Genomic DNA, 22,684 nt, shown 5'->3' with positions numbered 1-22,684 from the left:
GCCAATAACGGAGTGTTTGTTAACCTTCTTAGCAGCATGATTCCCAACGTTTTTGTGTTTAAACACCATTACCCTAAAACGAAACGGTTGTCCCCGTTCCTTCATACATTCAATTCAAAAAGGTTTATAAATCATCTTATTCATAATTGGATAACCTGACTGCCTTAAAATTTTGAATTATCTTCCAACCCATAAGTCTGCACAGTGGGCCTGGCCATATTGATATTTGTGTGACATCTCTTATATGCTGCAAATATTAATGCTGACAAGAAAATATCAGAAGAAATTTTGATATTTCCAGGATGATTTCCGATACTGGCTGTGCACGCAATAGAATAGAATAGAAATCTGCTCCTAAAATTATTCTTGAATTCATACTTACAATTCCTTTTACATTTAGGTATCGTATTTCCAAAACATGATATCTGAATTCCATTAATAACTTCAGGGAATCTGCAAGATAAATACATCTCTGAACATATTTTTAAACATTTCCACAGAATTTTGATTACATAAACTTACTGAGCTCCTATAGCTTTTCCAAAACCATACCTAAGAAATTTATTAGAAAACTTTTAAGAAAATTTCTCAGAATTTCACAAGAAATTCTTCTACGAGTTCCACTGTTAATCAAAACTACAATTATATCAAGAAATCCGTTTCAATTCCCTCTGGATTTTTCTTTCTTTCTTCCCTGGAGCTGTTTGGGGAAGACCTTTCTCGACATTCTATTTTTAATTCTAGCAGTAGTTCCTCCAGGACTTCAATTGGAAATCCCTGTATATTTTTTGCATTATTATCTTTCATAAATCAGCTGCACTTTCTTACAGAATTTCCAGAACACGTCGTCATTAGATTCCTAAGAAAGTCTTTAAAACAGTTTTTACAACATTTTCTGCAGAAAAATTTTGACAATTCTTTCAAATTTCAGGAGTATTCCACAAATATACAATGTACAGTCATTGTACAATTATGTGTCACTCTGTCACAATTATTAGTCAGTCAGTTCACCATGCAATTCAACCCATGATTGTTCTATGACTGTACATTGTACATATTCCTTCACACATTTCTCTTGATCCACCGAATCGCAAACAAAATTTAAAATAAATGGATTTTTTTTTGTTTTGAACCTTGTACATTGCTGATAACACATGCTTGAATGACTTGCGGCCCGCAGTTTCTTTCTGAATATTCAATTTTGGCCAACAAAGCCGGTATGGCTGAGGATGACTGGAAAGCTTACCGTTTCTCAATCAGAAAAAAAAAACTGTATGAAACTCCGTTCGGGTCATAAACAGTATGACCGAAACGCGCTGTAGATTTAGGAAACGACTGAAACTAAAGGATGCTGAGCATTTTCATTCGAAATCGATGATCGTTTTCTTATAGTTTGTTTTATTTGGCTCAAATTTTGCATAATCATTTTTCATGACCAAACAGAATAATTTGCAATCAGTTCGCCGTTCTGACTCCTGCCTTACTTTTGACAAGGACCTAAGCAGAAAATTATAAGAAAATATCAAAAAATGTATCTCAGAAACGGTTTATATGTCTTCGGCAATATTATAAGCAACTTGTCGGACTATGTGGAAAACCTATGCATTGTAAAAAAAAACTTTTTAAAATTAAAAATATATGAAAAATAACATTTAATAATCAATTATCTCAAAAAAGATATTTTTTTTTAACTTTTTAAACTATGTGTCAAAACGAAGATATTATGAACAAAAAAGTAATAAGTAATAAGTGAATGTATACATCTTTTGCAATAAAAAAAATAAAAGAATTTTTTTTTAAATACAATGGAGTCTGAGATACAGCGATTTTACGATAAAATTTACTGACAATTTGCAGTTTTCTAATATTTTACAAGTCATAAGGGATAATTTTGAGAAGGTGCAATAGATCTTATTATCAATAACTTTTTCAATTTCAATTATATATATTTTTCAAGTTTTACAAAATGTTATCTCTTAGAAGGAGAAAATGATTTAAATATTAGATATTGAAAAAAAATAAAATTGTAGGATCAAAACTAAAAAAAGTTATTGAGAATAGAAAAATGTGTTCAAGGGCAGTCGCACTATAGGGTATCAGGCGGACAAAAATCTGAAAAGTGACTTCCTCCAATGCTTGTTCTGAAAATTTCTATCGATAATAAACATATAAACTAAGAGAAATCCAGAATTTCAAGTTTCTAGCTGATGTAGTAACAAAGATATTGTGTATCAAAGCTAAGTAAAGCTAAAAAAATCGATTTTCGCTAAAAACAACATATAATTTCAAATCGATATTTTCTAATTAATATCATCATTATCTATTGGTGTTAATACATCATTGGTGAGGTAATGAAGCAAGCTTTCCAAGAAACAAGTGGTTTTATGAAACAGTTGAACAATTGTTAGAAAAACGGTAAAAGAAGAAGAAGAAGTTGAAAAAGGCATGAAAGTCGAATTACGTTAATCGGCATTTTTTTCCCACACATTCCTAGGCCCAAAATCAGTTTAAGTTAAAACTTTAGCTCTACACTAACGATTTTCAATTCGAAATGCTGCGGTAAATTGCGGTCTTGGGAGATTCAGCGATTTTTTTCGTATGGGAACGCCCTTTGAGATTAAACGGCGATCCTCAAAAAAATTAAACAAATTCTCTTTGAAACTCATTTTTGCAGTAAATCCACAATATTTTGATCATTCTTAGTAAAAGAAAATACAAAAAATAAGATAAAATTAAATAAGTCCAAACTTTTTAATAAATTCTCAGTTATTCGGCCATATTGAAAATACGCCGTTTTCAAAACTTGATCGAGATGCTTAAAAAACTTCATTAACAATAAATTTTGGCCGAACCAACTACAGAAAACTAAGAAATCCTCGAAAATGTGATAAACATATTTTTGTCCGCCTGCTTGTATGGGAATCCCCCATAGTGAGTCGGTAATAAAAATGTTACACATCTTGAAAACGAACAGGGTTACAAACTTGATGTCTTAGACAAAGTCATTCAGAACAACTTTTTTCTACAACTCTTGTGAAAACATCAACCATGTATATCTTGAAAAAATAAAAAAAAAATCTATCCCTCTAGGATTGATAATAATTACCAATAGCTCAAAAGATGTGCGTTATTGTAGTGACTTTATTTAACCTTTCAATTCATGCATTCATTTTGAAAATAAGAATCACAGTTGTGAAGAAACATTATATTTTCTTAATTTTTATTTTGTATGAGAACTTATTGGACACGGTGAACTACTACTACAGGATTATTGGCGCTCAAAATAAGAAATCTGAAAAACATTATTTCGTAAAAACACCCACTCAACCCAACCCAACCCACTCAAGTCGAGTCAAGTACAAGACACTGAAGACAACCTTACAGTTGAGGTCGAAATACGTATCTGTCAAAGGATGCACATTTTTAGTGGAATTCAAAGGAACAGTACTTAACCCTATTTTCTTTTTATTTACAGATATTCCCCTAACAAGCCCAGGTTAATCATCACCCACGTGATATTTCAATGGTAGCTGCACCCCTTAAACCGCGTGGTATTTCCTTTTACTTTGATATCGTACATTTAGCAGACATGACGATCAAAAAATCTCATTTTATTCGATTTTCCAAAATTTCAAATCAATGCCCCTTCCCTCTCTCTCAGAAGAGGTCAGAACTTCAGATCTATTAGTTTCTTGCCGAGAGCAATCAGAACTGCTCAAATTTAAAGCTAAGTAGAACAGAAGTTTTTCGTGTAACCATATTAGTTAGATTGCGAGTAATTTCGTAAATGAAAAAAAAAAATAGGAGGAAGTCAATATAATTTACAAATACTCGATAGCTTCGGCCGACACTTGATGTGACGAAGCTTTTAATATTTATTGAGTAAATACATGGGCATATTTCTTAATTTAAAAAATCATATACTTGATGAATTTCAAATAACTCAACGTACATATGTACAGATGGGTAAATTATTGGTTAAATTGGGAAAAAATCCACAGCTCAGGTGAGATTTGAACACACGACCCTTATTCGCTAGACCTGTACGATAGGCAAACAGTTTAAAACTAGTAGAAACTAGTAAAACTAGTAGAAAGAAAAGCGTGAAGTCTAATGACGCTAATGTCACAAAGAAGGTTGAGGTGACTCGTAAGGCTCGTCCAGTCATTGTGATAAAGCCGCAAGAGTCCAGCCAGAGTAGCGATGATACTCGAAAATTTTTGTACACTAAACTGGATCCAAAAATACACAAGATCAGTAACTTTAGAAACGGGAAAGATGGCTCTATTATTGCTGAGTGTGCAACAGGATATAACGTAAATGTTGTTAAAGATGGCATTCAAAGTGAATTGGGTGAAAACTACAAAGCTGTTGTTCCCTCATCGGTGCCAAGACTTAAAGTGATGGGCATGTGCGATCAGTTTTCTTCCGATGAATTCATTCAAATCCTAAAGGACCAGAATGAAGACATCGCTATCAATGAAGTGAAAGTCATCCGTATGTTTGAAAATCCACGTTTCAAGTACAACAAGTACAACGCGGTGATTGAAGTTGACAAAAATACGTACAGTTGCATGTTGACCGCTAGGAAGGTAAATATAAGGTTTGATCGGTGCCTTGTTGTTCCAGACAATAGTATTGTACGATGTTTCGAGTGTGGAGAATTTGGGCACGTGAGTACTAATTGCAAGAACGGCACTAAGTGCTCAAAGTGCAGTGAAAGCCACAAGACATCTGAATGCACGTCAACTGTATTGAAATGTGTTAATTGTTGTAAAATGAATAACGAACGTAAACTTAACTTGGACGTTAACCACGCAGCTTTCAATGTTAGTGAATGTGAAGTCTATAAGAGACTTGTTCAAAGAAAAAAAAGCAGCTTGCATTTCAATGAATAGCAACCAAGTTCCGGTAGTAATGTGACACAATTTGATATTTTATATTTTAACATTGCGGGTTTATCTACAAACTACGTTGCACTACGTCAGATTGTAGAAGTTAAACGTCCATTTTTAGTTTTTTTTATCAGAAACACATATTGTTGATATGGATGCGTTTGAACAGTACAGTATTCCGGGATATACAGTGATAGACGTTCGTTTAGCCGAGGCAGAAAAAAAAACAAAAAGGTGTCAGGAAACTCATATAAAAGATTTTATGATAAAACTTTTTTATCGTAGTGATAGCATATCTAGTACTGTTTTCAGTGCCGGATTTAGGCTCCGGGGGGCCCGGGGCAAACCGTATAAAGTGGGCCCCTAAAACAAGATTTTGAATGTGTAGAACGTACTTTCTTTTCAATGTTGTTTATTATTCGTATTCTTGCTGATTTTTGCGGTTTAGAAAGAAACTATGTCACTCAATTGTTTTTCATTCGAATGATGAATGTTTCATTTATTTTTCATTTTTTTATGATGGAATATTAAAAATCTTCTGTTGCAATTCTCCAAAATATCGACCGAATATTTAAATAAATAAAAAAAAATGTTACGAGCATGCATTCTAATATTTATGCTAAAATGTCAAGATTTAGCATACAGGTTTACAGCGTAAATGTAATCTTATTCACATCGTACATGTATTTTAAACTTTATTCCGAATTTAAAAGATTTATGAAAATTTTACGAATTATCGATCAGTTCGAATTGCAAAATTCTACGAGTGAACAAAGTCAGGATTGTAGGGGGCAACTGTGTAGCAATAACACAGTAAAAACATTGTTCTGAGATGTCTTTAAAAACTAGGTTTCCAAAACTTCCCCGAATTTCTCGAACATCTCCAGAAATCGATATCTACTCTTTTTAAAGACACGGACACCGTCTTCAGTCAGAGACTGTACAGACTGAACGAAACTTAACACTAGACACACGGAGCATGCACCAGTGGATTCGGAGAAGAAACTATTCTCACGAAAAGTTTCATTGCCCGAAGCGGGAATCGAACCCTCACCCCACAGCATGTTGCGATTAGAAGCTTGGTGACCCTAACCACACGGCTTCGAGGCTCCACAATAACATCTGTCTTTCCCATGATAACATCTGTCCTCAACGAACTGATGCAGATGGGTATTTAGCAGTTATGTGGTAGAGACGCTTTCTTGTTGTAATGTTAAGTCCTAAAAAAGTTTTTTTTATTGAATTCAACAAGAATTCCATGGGGTTTTATAGAAACAAAATTTAAAAAAATACCTTATTTGGGGCTGTCCATAAACCACGTGGTCATGAGGGGGGGGGGGGGGGGGGTTTCGGCCTATGAGCATTTTGTATGGACGAATAAAAAATTTTGTATGGACAAATGACCACGCGGGGGGAGGTTAAGAAGTCCAAAAAAAATGACCACGTGGTTTATGGACAGCCCCTTTTACCTGATTATTGAATACTGTTATACCTATCTGGATATGAATTTGCTGCAACCAAGCATTAAAACCGATCCCTCAAATAAGTCAATGCACTTCAATTCTACGGTTGAATTGCTTAGAAATTAAAAAATATTTTTTTTTACTTAATTGAAAGAGCAACACATTTTGACACCGAAAAATACGAAACTAAGAATTTTAATGTGAAGATATAAAAATATATGAAACTTTGGGTTTTCAAGTGAAAATTCAGATATGAAATAATCTGGATTCCCTTGAAGAACTCAATTATAACTATACTAGGACATGTATAAAATATAATCGTCTCTTGAAGGGCATTTTATGTTTTGATGAAGAAAATATATTGTGCTTCAGGATTCTTGGGGGCCCTTCTGATCGGGGGGCCCGGGGCACTTGCCCCCTTTGCCCCCCCTTAAATCCGGGCCTGACTGTTTTATAAAAATGTGATACATCACACTTACATATACACTGAAACAAAAACGAGGGTAAAAACCCTTCAACTGTCATTTTTTGCCTAGACATTCGTTTAGCCGAATTGTACAATTTTTGGAATTCCATAATAAAAAACTAACAAATTTCGAAAAATATCCAACAAAATCATTTTGTATGGTGACCTGCATTATATATCGACTTGTACACCATGAATTAGATCATTTATGGAAGTGTTGCCATATTAATTTACATGCATCTCATATAAATATGTCTTAATATCGTAAATGTTCCCAAATTGAGATTTGATGTAGTTATTTTTATCGGAGGTGTTTCAAAAGAATCAAATGAAAGTTTCATGACGAGTGCAGGTTGAAAATTTATGAAAAACAATGTTTTTAACAGAAGAAAATAACGCAAACCATCAAAAATCCACGTATTAAAGTATTGTTGTCATGAAATATGATGGTTTCACTTGCATAAATCACAACGTTTACTACTATTACGTTTTCTAATAGCTCCCAATATCTTTTAGACTGTATTCTGGCTGAAATAACATACATTGGACGGCTCACATTTCGAGAAATGGCACCGAAAGTATTCAAATTTCTAGTATGAACTACTTGTTTTATAATTTAGACGTTCTTTTCAGATAAATCATGTTAAAAATGAATGTGGTTCAAATCTTAGACGCATTTATAATATATTTCTTCAGATTGAATGGAATAAACCAATGTTTTGACTATGTCATGCACTTTTGTATGAACATCTGCTTTTAAGTAAACAGAGGGTACAAAAATTCTGACAGTTCTTGCAGTTCTTCCACTTAGCAGTCTTCTAACTCATTTAGTAATGCTAGTATCAAGCAGGTATACTCCACAGGCATTAGGGCACGTCATTATTTCAATGCAGAACTATTTATTTTAGCTTTTATAAATCCCATTTTAATGTTTAACCAACCAAAAACCAATATACTTAATTTTTTCATGACATTTTATGCAATAATTTGAACATTTCGAACAATTATTCTGTGCCATATTTTCAAAACTGCTAATCAAGCTTACGTTTGAGTGTTTACACAAATCATTTTTCTTAAATAAATTTGTTTATCATCGCTTCTTCTTATCGGGATATTTTTTTTAAATATTTCTCTGAAATCTCACAAATAAATAAACTTTTAAGGTTAAGTATCTAGCTAACACGTCATAAACTAAATGCCTTGGGGTATATCCTCGAAATATACTCACGAAATTGCAAAAAATCTATTGAAAACCAATTTTTCATTTACCTCGGCTAAACGAATGTCTAGGCAAAAAATGACATTTAAAGAGTTTTACCCTCGTTTTTGTTTCAGTGTATATGTAAGTGTGATGTATCACATTTTTATAAAACAGTACTAGATATACTATCACTACGATAAAAAAGTTTTATCATACAATCTGTTGTGTGAGTTTCCTGACACTTTTTTGAAAAATTTTTAGTGTCGGCTAAACGAATGTCTATCACTGTAATATAGCTGCTTGTTTGTCACATTCAAGACACACTGGCGGTGTTGCAATTTATGTCAAAGAATCAATTCAATTCAAGCTTCAATTGAACGAAGTTTGTGAAGGTAATTGGTTTTTGGGCATTACAGTTGTGCGAGGCATGAAGGTGGGTAATTATGGTTGTTTATATCATTCTCCCAGTTCAAGTGATCATCATTTTATTGCTATTTTAGAAAACTGGCTTGAGAGTTTCGTAGATCCTAGTAAATTAAACGTACTTGCTGGTGATTTTAATATTAATTGGTGTGACGTTCATAATTCGAATCAGTTGAAACGATTATCGGAATTTTTTAATTTAAAACAAAAAGTAAATGAGCATTCGCGTATTTCCAGCCATAGTAAAACTTTAATTGATCATGTTTATTCTAATTTTGACTCTGTTAAGTTACGTGTTTAGATTTAAAAATAACCTATCATGAAACATTAGTTATTAACGTTGAGGATACTCAAGAAGACGATAATGCGGTGAAATTGAAGTGCTGGAAAAAATTCTAACAGCTGGTACAATTTAGATCTACTGCGTCTTAAACGCACAACAGATAAATTGTACAAAAAGTTACGTAGAAATAATAATAATTATAATTGGAAGAGGTACTGTGTTGCGCGTAATAAATATTCGCAATCGTTAAAACAAACGCGTTGCGAATATATACAGAGGAAAATTGATCAGCATCAAAACAACAGCAAAGAGTTATGGAAAATTTTAAAATCTTTGCTTAAACCTAATAATTGTAAACCGCGGTCTATAACTTTTAACGGCACATTAGAAGATAATGAACAAATAATAGCATGTAAATTTAATGAGTATTTCAGCAATTAACCAATCCATTGAGTTAGTTGATGAACCAAATGAAATAAAACAGCCGATAAACAATAATTGTAAATTTGAATGTTTTCACCCAATAACGATTGAAGAACTTAGGAATACTTGCTTTTCTATGGGAAAAACGGCTGGCGTAGATAATGTAAATGCAAAGGTAATACAGGATTGCTTTGATGTCATCGGCCACAACCTGCTGGACCTGATAAACAAATCACTGCAAACTGGGCACGTGCCACAGGTTTGGAAGGAATCTTTAGTGATTCATATTCACAAAGTTGCTGGGACGATTAAATCCGAAGAGTTTCGTCCTATCAATATGTTGCACACATTAGATAAAATTTTAGAACTTGTAGTTAAAGGCCAGCTATTGCGGATTTTTAGAAAATTTTCCACTCTGCGGTAGCCGCCGAGTTCTACCGCAGCTGTCAAAGTCCTACCGCAGCCATGAAAATGATCGTATCATTGAAAAGTTTGGTCAAATCAAAGCATGCTTGCAAAGTGAAATGTTCTGAAAAGCAACAACAAACAATGATCATCGGCGTCGTATCCAAGGCTCCATCCAAGGTATCTCTGAACTGATTGATGATACATTGGTGAAAATCATCAGTCTGACAGCTGCGGTAGCTTCTCAATCTTCCGTAAAGTGGAAAATTTTCTCTAAATTAGCAATATTAACGTATTTAAATAGTAATAACTTGCTTATACCAGAGCAATCGGGATATCGGGAAGGTCATTCCTGTGAAACCGCATTGAATTTGGTATTAGCAAAATGGAAAGAAAGCATAGAGCGAAAAGATACGATTGTTGCTGTATTTTTGGATCTGAAACGTGCCTTTGAAACAATTTCTCGGCCCTTATTGTTACAAAAAATCAGGCGTTTTGGAATTTCGGGTTCTGCATATAAATGGTTTGAAAGCTATCTGTGTGACAGAACCCAAAGGACTGCATTTAACGATTCTGTTTCGAGTCCCGTGAACAATAATCTTGGTGTTCCACAGAGAAGTGTATTAGGGCCCATTTTATTTATTATGTACATCAATGACATGAAACGAGTCTTGCGATATTGTGATATAAACCTTTTTGCAGATGATACTGTGCTATTCATTGCAGCTAAAAGTTTAGGCGAAGCCATATCCCATTTGAATGAAGATTTTCGTTCTCTGAGTAGATGGTTAAAATACAAACAGTTGAAGTTGAACATACAGGGGATAGACAAAATGATCGGGACATGCAAAATTTTCACTTTCCAAAAAATGTTCAACTAGCTGTAACTTTTCGAAAAGTGCATCAAATATTTTCAAATTTTTACTGTAAGTTCTTCAACTAGTTGTGTATCAGTGGACAAAATTTGAAAAAGATCGGACAATTCTTCACGAAGTTATAAAGATTTTTGGAAAAGATAAAATTATCCGATAGCCAACTTTGAGCTGTTATATCTCCGGATTCAATGAGCCGATTGCAATGAAATTTTGACCATTTAATACTTATATAATGAACACTGCAAAACATTTGACTCAACTTGAAATTTTTAACAAGCGAAAAAGTTATAGCGATTTTATTTTTTTCACGATTTTTTAGTAAATTGGTCTATTCTTAACCTTCCTTAGTCCCTAAAAAAAAGTTACAAATAAGACCCTGGGGTCATTTTTGACCCCAAACTTTGAGCGGCTCTCAAAAATCAGTGGCTGGGCCGATTTTGATTTTCTTTGGCCCAAATGAAAGCCACACATGTCTAGTTTTCAAAACCCCCAGAGAGTTCCGGATTTGGTCACTGTGGCCACCGGGAACCTGCTTCAACTGAAAAATGCCGCTTTAGAGACCCTAACTTTGGCAAGCTATAACTTTGCAACCAAACAAGTAGTCAGGACCGTTCAAGAATCGTTGGAAAGGTATTCACGTGGACTTTGATTAAAGACATTAATATTGACTAATTCTTAAGAACCGGTTCCGGAAATCCGGAACATCCGGAAAGTAATGTTTTTCACGATAATGTGCTAGAAAGCACATTCATATTATTTACAGGATAGAAGTTTTTGCATCAAACTTCTTTAGGCCATAATACAATCTGTCGAGAACTATTTCTGTATGTTTCTGGTTATGTCCCGTCCTTCTGGAACCGGTTCCAGGGATCCCACAAGATGGCCAACGAGTTGACTGTAACGAAATCGAACGGTTTTCCGCGCTAAACACATCTGCGTTGGTTAACTCATGATGAAATCTCAATAATTCTACATGCTCCATATTGTTGTGATATGTAAAAATATTGTTGGACATTGTGGTCTTATGTGGCCACCGGAGTGACCACCGGAGAAACCCGTATTGAGGGACTTCCATGTTTTTGCAACAAAGATAGGCATTCGACGGCTCTAACTTCATGATTTTTCATGGCCATGTGACTTCTGGCATTAAATAGAAGAATTGACCATTCTGGTCTGTTTTGGCCACCGGAGTGACCACCGGAGGAACCCGTATTGAGGGACTTCCATGTTTTTGCAACAAAGATAGGCATTCGACGGCTCTAACTTCATGTTTTTTCATGGCCATGTGGCTTCTGGCATTAAATAGAAGAATTTCCCATTATGGTCTGTTTCGGCTACCAGAGTGACCACCGGAGAAATCCGTATTGAGGGAGTTTCATGTTTTTGCAATAAAGATAGGCATTCGACGGCTCTAACTTCATGATTTTTCATGGCAATGTGGCTTCTGGCATTAAAAAGAAGAATTGACCACAATGGTCTGTTTTGGCCACCGGAGTGACCACCGGAGAAACTCGTATTGAGGGAGTTTCATATTTTTGCAACAAAGATAGGCATTCGAAAACTCCAACTTCATGATTTTTCATGGACATGTTGCTTCTGGTAATAAAAGAACAATTGAATATTCTGGTTCGCTTTGGCCACCGGAGTGACCACCGGAGAAATCCGTATTGAGGGAGTTTCATGTTTTTGCAATAAAGATAGGCATTCGACGGCACTTACTTCATGATTTTTCATGGCCATGTGGCTTCTGGCATTGAAAAGAAGAATTGACCACAATGGTCTGTTTTGGCACTGGCTCGGTCCACGGCGACGGCGACGACGACGACGACGACGACGAAGTGATGATGAAGAATAAATTTACGACAGTTTGGTTTTTGGGAGACCACACAAAGTAGTTGGAACGAAACGAGGATAATGATCGAGCATATGATGATGAGGATCAACAACGGGGCGCAAGAATTTTTTTAGGGGTTACCAATCGTGATGTTGTCAGAGGCGTAGCTGGATGTTCATCATACGTTATTTATTTATCGGCGCAAATATTGTGTATACGACAGTTGTGGAAATTTTACTTTCCTGTTGTTGAAAGCTTTATTGAATTAAGGCTCTGATTCATTTGACGGACTTTGTGGTTTGATGTTGAATGTTCCTGATTACTCCTGGGCACTGGGTTTTATCCCTGGCCCTGGCCAGTCTCTTTCAACCTATTTTATAACTTTGTATATACAGTCGAGACTCTTATAAGATCACTGGTCGGGGGGCGCAATAGGAATCCGCTTAATAGGAGACTAAGAGCTTACGGGTTTTCGGCCTTTTGAGGGTATGGCCTATTATCTCGGGTGTGTTGAGTTAGCGCAATACTTTCTTCGGCAAAGTTTTAGAGTTTGATAAGATCTACCATTTAGAACTTTGGTTCATAGGATTAGGTGGCAACTTGGCCGCTAGAGGGACCATCAACAGTTTGATGCTAAATTGCACTACAGAAACCATATCAGGTTGTCAAGCAAACGGTACGATATGCGACAGCTCAAGACCCTGATAATTTGGAAGGATAGTGTCTTCGGAAAAGTTGTTGGGTACGCCAATAACTTACTGACGATGAGTTGCGAAGTTCAAAATTCCTCCACTGGGCGGCGCTAGTGAATATGCAAAGTTTAGAAATTTCATAGCTCAGAATTTTGATAACTTACGAAGTTGGTGTCTTCGGCAAAGTTGATCAGTATGACATAAACTTACATAAAAATTAACACTTGTTTCGCAATTCTGCCACTAGGCGGCGCTAGTGAACATGCAAATTTTAGAAAACTTATAGCTCAGATAACTTAGAAAGTTGATGTCTTCGGCAAAGTTGAGCAGTATGACATAAACTTACATAAAAACTAAACACATGTTTCAAAATTCTGCCACTAGGTGGCGTTTACCGTTTTTTTTCGTCTTTTTCCGATTTTTTGTAGTTTTTTGGCTTAGCAAAACTAGTGTCGCTCCCCCCGATAACTTATTAAGTTGGTGTCTTTGGAAAAGTTAATCAGAATGACATAAACATTCATAACAATAAACACTTGTTTCGCAATTCTGCCACTAGGCGGAGCTAGTGACCATGCAAATTTTAGAAATCTCATAGCTCAGAATCCTGATAACTTAGAAAGTTGGTGTCTTCGGCAAAGTTGATCAGTATGACATAAACTTACATAAAAATAAACACTTGTTTCGCAATTCTGCCACTAGGCGGCGCTAGTGAACATGCAAATTTTAGAAAACTCATAGCTCAGAATCCTGATAACTTAGAAAGATGGTGTCTTCGGCAAAGTTGATCAGTATGACATAAACTTACATAAAAATAAACACTTGTTTTAAATTTCTGCCACTAGACGGCGTTTACCCTTTTTTCGACTTTTTTTTGGAAGTTTTTCGGCTCAGCAAAACTAGTGTCGCTCCCCCCGATAACTAAGAAAGTTGGTGTCTTCAACAAAATTGACCAGTATGACATAGGCTTACATAAAACGGAAACCTTGTTTCGCAATTCTGCCATTAGGTGGCGCTAGTGAACTTGCAAATTTTAGAAATTGTTTAGCTCAGAATCCTAATAACTTAGGAAGATGGTGTCCTCGGCAAAGTTGATCAGTATGACATAGACTTGCACAAAATGGGACACTTGTGAAAGAATTCTGTCTCTAGGTGGCACCAGTAAACACGCAAATTTTAAAAATCTCATGGCTCGGAATTCTGCAATCTTGGAGAGACTGTATTCTTCATTGATGAGATACTTGGTTTGAAATTCTGCCCCTGGGCAGCATGCACATTTTATTAATTGTATACCTTGATGTCAGTCGGACTCGAAAGGAATCCTCCGTGGAACTTTAAGAGTATGCCAGTTGAAACTACTAGACGAATTAATTTTATTAAAAAACTAGCTGTACCCGGCAAACTTTGTCTTGCCTACTGCGTTTTTTGACGTTTCATGTTTCCAGCCAACCAAGACCCCGGTCAAAATGTATGGAAGATCGATTTTCAAAAATCTCAATTTTTCCATGTTTTTTGCCTCATAAACCTTCCTTGGGTGAAAACTAACAGAACAAAACTAAGACGACCAAAATCGGACCTTCCATTCGCAAGTTATGCGCGGTCCCACGTAGTATGCCACTGCATTTTTATATATATAGATTGAAGAATTGCGAAGTGTTCATAAATGGATAATATTTGTGACTGAATTCCTCGATTGCAGAACTTGACAATCCCCTAATTCATGTGAAACATTGTTTGTCTTCCTCAAAAAAGCCCTTCTCCTACCAACTAAGACAACTTTTCAATCTGAAAAAGCTGACTTCACGTAAGTATAAGAAAATAGAGCCAGCAAGAAAGGAGAAAGCATATCAAGTACTAACAAATAATGTGGACGTATCTAAAAAGATAATGAAAAGAAACGATGTGATTTTCAAGAACAGTGAACATAGACGACCAAAACGTTAAGTGGTGTTAACCAAAATATACGATGAAAGGTTTGTTTGTGAACCGAAGTAAAACTATCCTCAATTCTCGAATTAACCATATTACCATTAACAGTGCAGTATCAGACTGCACGAATCGCAGTATATGTATTTTAACATGAATTGCCTCTACTACAGAATAACCTTTTTGAACAATAAGAATAACAACTGAGCATAAAGATAATATGTCGCGTGTCGAAGCATGAAAATTGAGCCGTCGAAAGACTGCTTCTGGTGATAAATCTAGATAATATGAGCGTTCAAAAATAAACATAGGAGTTCCCTAGTATGTGTTTCTCCAGGTGGTCACTCCGATGGCCAAAGCAGACCAGAATAGTCAAAATAGTATACAATCATGAAGTTATAGCCGTCGAATGCCCATCTTTGTTGCAAAAACATGGAAGTCCCTCAATGCGATTTTTTCCGGTGGTCACTCCGGTGGCCAAAACGGACCAGAATATTCAATTCTTCTTTTTAATGCCAGAAGCCACATGGCCATGAAAAATCATGAAGTTAGAGCCGTCGAATGCCTATATTTGTTGCAAAAACATGAAACTCCCTCAATACGGATTTCACCAAAGCCAACCAGAGCCAAAGCGAACCAGAATATTCAATTGTTCTTTTTAATACCAGAAGCAAGATGTTCATGAAAAATCATGAAGTTAGAGCCTTCGAATGCCTATCTTTGTTGCAAAAACATGAAACTCCCTCAATACGGATTTCTCCGGTGGTCACTCCGGTGGCCAAAACAGACCATTGTGGTCAATTTTTCTTTTGAATGCCAGAAGCCACATGGCCATGAAAAATCATGAAGTTAGAGCCGTCGAATGCCTATCTTTGTTGCAAAAACATGAAACTCCCTCAATACGGATTTCTCCGGTGGTCACTCCAGTAGAAAAAAACAGACCAGAATGGGAAACTCTTCTATTTAATGCCAGAAGCCACATGGCCATGAAAAAACATGAAGTTAGAGCCGTCGAATGCCTATCTTTGTTGCAAAAACATGGAAGTCCCTCAATACGGGTTTCTCCGGTGGTCACTCCGGTAGCCAAAACAGACTATTGTGGTCAATTCTTCTTTTTAATGCCAGAAGCCACATGGCCATGAAAAATCATGAAGTTAGAGCCGTCGAATGCCTATCTTTGTTGCAAAAACATGAAATTCCCTCAATACGGGTTTCTCCGGTGGTCACTCCGGTGGCCACATAAGACCACAATGTCCAACAATATTTTTACATATCACAACAATATGGAGCATGTAGAATTATTGAGACTTCATCATGAGTTAACCAACGCAGATGTGTTTAGCGCGGAAAACCGTTCAATTTTGTTACAGTCAACTCGTTGGCCATCTTGTGGGATCCCTGGAACCGGTTCCAGAAGGACGGGACATAACCAGAAACATACAGAAATAGTTCTCGACAGTTTGTATTATGGCCTAAAGAAGTTTGATGCAAAAACTTCTATCCTGTAAATAATATGAATGTGCTTTCTAGCACATTATCGTGAAAAACATTACTTTCCGGATGTTCCGGATTTCCGGAACCGGTTCTTTAGAATTAGTCAATATTAATGTCTTTAATCAAAGTCCACGTGAATACCTTTCCAACGATTCTTGAACGGTCCTGATTACTTGTTTGGTTGCAAAGTTATAGCTTGCCAAAGTTAGGGTCTCTAAAGCGGCATTTTTCAGTTGAAGCAGGTTCCCGGTGGCCACAGTGACCAAATACGGAACTCTCCGGGGGTTTTGAAAACTAGACATGTGTGGCTTTCATTTGGGCCAAAGAAAATCAAAATCGGCCCAGCCAATGATTTTTGAGAGCCGTTCAAAGTTTGGGGTCAAAAATGACCCCAGGGTCTTATTTGTAACTTTTTTTATGGGAGCTCCCCTAGGGGTCGTCCAATGTTTTGGATGAATGGAAATGATAGTTTTCCACAAAAAAATAATTGTCTGAAAATTTCAGATTTCTAGGCCTTTCGAAACAAAAGCTATAGCGAATTGAAATTCGGAAAAGGTCAAAAAAGACCCCAAGACCTTTTAATATGCATCTCATTACTTTTTCAATTTATTGGCGGCTATGTTGTTACTTTCCTGCAAAACGCATTTATATATAAGTCAATTAGAGGGAAACTAAATGAACTATAATTTGCATCTTGAATTTTGTAACGATGTTGATGTTTTGGATAATTTGGTGTTTTATTAGTAAAATAATCTAATCGTTATAATTTTCTTCCGTGTTTGGAATATTAAATTAAGTCAATGTTTTTTCATAGCTCATTATATAAGTCTTAAATAGTCAAAATTTCATTGCATTCGGTTCATTGAATCCGGAGATATAACAGCTCAAAGTTGGCTATCGGATAATTTTACATTTTTAAAAAATCGTTTTTATTTCGTGAAGAATTGTCCGATCTTTTCCAAATTTTGTCCACTGATACACAACTAGTTGATCAACTTACAGTAAAAATTTTAGAATATTTCATGCACTTTTCGAAAAGTTACAGCTAGTTGAACATTTTTAGAAAAGTGAAAATTTTGTCTGTCCCGATCATTTTGTCTATCCCCTGTAGATAAAACTAAATTCATGGTAATTTCGCGTAGCCGAGTAAATGAGAACGTCTCAGTTAAAATTGATGATGAGACACTTGAACGCGTTCGGGAGATTAAATATCTTGGCGTGATTATTGATGATAGATTAAAATTTGACTCTCATATTGACAATGTCATCAAGAAAATAGCCAAGAAGTATGGAATTCTTTGCCGACTCAAAAACGATTTAACTATAGCTAGTAAGATACATTTGTATAAATCAATCATCTCTCCCCACATAGACTTCTGCTCTTCCATTTTGTTTTTAGCCAATGGAACACAAATATCGAGATTGCAGCGATTGCAAAATAAAATAATGCGTTTGATTTTGAGATGCAATAGATTCACATCCTCTTCTTTCTTATTGGATGCCCTACAGTGGCTATCAGTGAAGCAAAGTATTGTGTTTTTAACTTTGGTGTTCATTTTCAAGATAGTTAATGGTTTGCTGCCTCGATATTTGTGTGATCGAATTGAAAGAGGAAGTGACATTCATAGGTATAATACTAGAAACGCGGATGATGTAAGAACACTACATTTTTTAAACGGTGCTTCACAAAATTCCCTATTTTATAAAGGTATTAATGTTTTCAATTCGATGCCTACACACATAAAACTAGCACCAACATTATCACGGTTCAAGAGACTATGTATTTCACACGTCAAAGCTGCATTTTAAACAGCTACCCTGTCAAATTTTCAATACTTGACTAAATTTGTATCTTGACGAAGTTCCTGCAAACGGATATTTTTGTGTGAACAATTTTGTATAACCTTTTAATATTTATTGAGGCACCAATAAACTATAATGTTCGCCTCGATGATGATGATGGAATTTTATTGTATTGACGTAATTTATTCTATTTTTTGTGTAGTCTACAAAAGTTTGAGTCTCGCGCGCGGTGACAGGTATAAATGACTTTTTTGTATTTATTTATCATATGGAATATTTGTACTGTTGAAGGATTCTGTAGAGTAGTAGTGAGTTGTCTAGTTGAATGTCGGGAATTTCTTGAGAATGAGAATATTGCCGACTGTTTTGACATCGCGCGAACGTTATCAATCCTCGCAATATTTTTGATTTTCTGATTTTTCATGATCACTAGTAATGCTTGCAAACATCTGTAGTTGAGAGCATCAGTATTTTAAAATTTATGTTTTTGCTGTATAGTGTGGCAAATTATAAAGTTGTTTACATCTGTGAAAATAATCAGACCGTATTAAGTTTGCAAATCTGATTACATTGTTTATAATTAATAATTATCTTAAAGATATATCGTCTAGCTCAAACCTTTGTAGGGGTATGTGGCGGGACCATCATCATCATCATCATCATAACAACTTTTCAATCATATTTCACGATAAAACAATAGCATGAAACGAGCTCATCCACGAAACTTAATGCTGCAACTCTGTTTGGCATCACAATTAAGGGTATGCGGTATGGGATTTTTTCAAAACGATACGAAACGAAACGGTATGTGATATTTTTGATGCGATGCGGTACGAAACGAAACGATATTCAAAAATGTTTCGTAAGATCGATACGAAATCAGAATTCACCCGGTATTTTTCGAAACGAAACGAAATTTTCTTTAAAATTTCGCGGAATTTTGCAGTTATATAAATTTTGTGCAAATTGATGCTACATGCAGAAAACCTTAGCGCCGGAAAGATTCATGGAGATTTTCGAAAAAAACCACCATCTATCCAGCAGGACACCTGTTTTCTAAGAATTCGTCAGGTACGTTCAAAATCCCGTTAGGTACGCTATGGTACGCACTTGGTACACTCACTTAACGGTCTTTATTTTTGATTTTATGAAAAGTGTCCTGCCAGCTAGATGGACATAAAATAAGGTTATTCTAAACCGTATGCTTTATTTATTCAGTATTATGTGGCCCTTCAATACATGCATTTATTTTGAAAATAAAAATCACAGATGTGAAATAAAATTACATTTTCTAAATTTGTATTTTGTATGAGAACTTATTGGACACGGTGTAATGTATGGTCCAGCGTTGAAAGCATTCTCTCATGTAACACACTTTTCTTGCCACAGAAAAGTCACGGCGGAACAGGTTATTGTTGCACAGAAGTCATTGCGACTTACTTCTAGCAAGTAAGTGTTAATTTGTAAGAAGTAAGACTTCTGCTCAACAATAACCTGCGCCACCGTGACTCTTCTGTGACAAGTGTGTTGCTTGGGCTTTTGAAAAATGTCTTTAGGCCGTTACAAATATTTATTTAACTTTTTGTCCCACCACTCTTTGGCGGGTCGAGGGGGGGGGGGGATAAAAATAATAAAGCATTTAATTTGAAAAATATGAAAAACTCATCGGATTTGTTAAAGAATTTTGAGCAAGACCCGAAATTTTGATAAATATTTTTTTATATGCCCCCTCAAAATGCTAAATCCAGCCGGAAATTTTTGAAGGGGGGGGGAGACAAAAAGTCAAAATAAAATTTGTATCAGCCTTATGGTAGGTCCAAGATAAGGGGTATATTCGAGATTTGTTTTGTCTTTATTATAGAGACTTTCAGCCTGGCACTGGTTTGTTTCTCGATATTTGAAATGATTTTTTAACACTAAGTCTTTTCAGTAACTCGAGATTAGCAAGATCTCCGATAGATGACATGGACATTTATACTATGAATTTGTTTTCGAAATTTATTAGATAGGGAATCGCGCCACTTGGGCGGTGGCTTCTATATTCGTCTGTTTTCCACTATAACTCAGTCAAATTTAAACCAATTGACACAACTTTTGGAATGTGGTGAGATAGGTATAGTATCTACCCGTGTACAACATTTCAAGTCTATTGGTTCAAAATTGACTGAGTTATAGTGGAAAACAGACGAATATAGAAGCCACCGCCCAAGTGGCGCGATACCCTATTCCGCGGCATTCCGTTCAATTTCGTCAAATTATATTTTAAAATGGCGAAATTTTTAGAATATGACGAAACGAAACGAAATTCAAAATCCTAAATTTCGCCTAGTTGAATTCCGTGGAATTTCGTTTCGAGGTGTATTTGGCGAAACTTTTCGGTATACCGCATACCCTTAATCACAATATCATCGCGAAAACTAGTTTCTCTCCCTCAAAAGCACACACACACACACACACAAATTTACGACCTCAGATCAGGAGTCCAGTTTCGGTTGCGTCAATTCGTCAAGTTCTACGTAACGTCAGTTACTGGCTTCTACCAAAGTATGCAGTATTCGTTTTAAAAAAATTCGATTGAATGTTCAAAATGGGACTAAGGCAACAATTTGAGAGATATAGAAAAAACGGTATTCTGGATATCTCTGCCCTGAGGTGTTTCCAAGTATTTTAAATCAAGACTGTGTATATCTGCTCTTGGAGGCAGAGAAGAGATACCCCCACATCAATGTCAATGGTAGCTACTTACGCCAATGAACGTTTCGTATTTTGTTCGTATGCCATCGAACAAACAGCAGTGGCAAATACTTTGCAGAAGACTGTGTGGGGGGTGCTATATGCAGCTGTCACATCCGAAAGCCGATGCTATTGGTTTAGTTTACAATCTGCTATCGTACGGTGATAGTTTTTCCTGCTCTTTTTGTAGGATTCTGTTCAAATATGCCTTTCTACCAATGTTCTTGATCTGGATGGGATGAAGCAAAGGAATTCAATGGAATGAATTTAATTGCTCGTTTTTTTGCGATTCCATACGATTGTTCAGACAGATTGTTGAGTCCAGTTTCAAAGAATTGACATGGCAATTAGAACAAAATTTATTGTTTTAGGCACAGCAAAAATCGGTATAGAAATAGATGCTAATTGGTTTCAATTGATATCAATTTCCGTGCACATGTGCAATATGCATGTTGGTGACAGCGATGGCATTGTGTCAAAGTGGGGGACCATTTGGGCAGGAGCTCCTATGTGTTTTGTTCACTTTTAGATATACCTCAGTCAATTTTATACGAATTGATTTGGATTTTTGCACTCGACTAGATACTGTGCGTGACGTGTTTTACCGGATGAAAAATACTAGATGTTGTCGATTAGTCGTTTCCACATTTACGAAAATCTTACCTCGATTATTGCTGTTATGTCGCCGGAATGATCGCTCCCGACCAATAGCCATACCGGTGGCCGATGTCATCGTCGTCATCAGCTCCCCACCACCGCCACCAGTCTGAGCCGTTGAAAACGCCTTCGAATACCTCCGAAAGTCGTGCATCCCCCGGCAGAGGGTCCTGGTGATGAGCGAATACGTCACAGCCAGAATGAGCAACGGAAGCACCAGTAGGATCACATCCAGGAAAAGATTGTAGGCCCGCTCGTAGCCCCGATCGAACCACAACTCCCGACATTTGTGATGACCTGCGAAAGAATTCGTATAAGTATTTGAGGTTGTTGGGTTCCAGATTCTCCCGTTACCTTGATTGGTGGGTATCAGTTTGCTGAGTACGGCGATCGGCAGCATGAAGAACAAACTGCCGCACCAGATGAGCGCTATCAGGCGGTACGCGTGGCTAAGCGTTTGCCACCGTCGGGACCGCAACGGATGGCAGATGGCGTAGTAGCGCTCCACCGAGATTATAACTAACGTCCAAGCCGATACCGCCACTGATGAAGCTGTGGATAAATGGAAAATAACGATAATGGGATGAAGCGAGGTATGATTAAATGTAATTAAAGTTTTAAACACGTTGATCCATCCAGGCCGTTAGGATGTTATGCTATGCCATCGTCATCATTCGATTAGCATTGCAATCACGCTTACTTCATGTCCTCTATTTCAGTCTTATGACCCTGATACCTTGGAAGATACCTTGATGGTGCATACTCAATTGGATTAGGGCGTGATAGATAACGAAAATTGTGTTGAATTGATAGAGTTCAATCTTAGACACTTCCCATGATTGTTGTAAAGTTTTTTTCGGGATAATATTTCTTTTCTTTTTTTTCCGTTTTTCCAAGAAATTCAGTCAGAAACATTTTAAAACTTTCTCGACGAATTGAAGCCGGATTTTTCCCAAGCGTTATTATAGAGCTTTTTCTACTATTTTTCTGTAGTTTTGATGCTCAAAAGCCTAAAAAGGGCAGGATTTGATGCAGAATAATTTTTCTGAATATCCTAGGTCAACCGACCTGCTCCTGAGTTTAGATCCTTAAGGTCTACGGGTGTAACGGTAAC

At 36.3% G+C, this 22,684-nt stretch overlaps 1 protein-coding gene across 1 annotated transcript in view; it reads right to left on the bottom strand.

Moving 5' to 3' along the window:
* The window catches only part of LOC115256648 (tyramine receptor Ser-2-like), a 253,969-nt gene that overhangs the window by 85,486 nt on the left and 145,799 nt on the right, over positions 1-22,684 (bottom strand). Inside the window, exons 2-3 of the mRNA XM_062844529.1 lie at positions 21,925-22,122; positions 21,577-21,867 (exon numbers count right to left, since the gene is read on the bottom strand). Coding sequence (XP_062700513.1) covers positions 21,577-21,867; positions 21,925-22,122 — 489 coding nt within the window. The remainder of the gene's footprint in view (positions 1-21,576; positions 21,868-21,924; positions 22,123-22,684) is intronic.

This window comes from Aedes albopictus, chromosome 1 (genome assembly GCF_035046485.1).
Source record: "Aedes albopictus strain Foshan chromosome 1, AalbF5, whole genome shotgun sequence".
NCBI classification, from domain to species: domain Eukaryota; kingdom Metazoa; phylum Arthropoda; class Insecta; order Diptera; family Culicidae; genus Aedes; species Aedes albopictus.
Note: the sequence above shows the minus strand (reverse complement) of the source record. Positions and strands in the feature narration are given on the sequence as shown.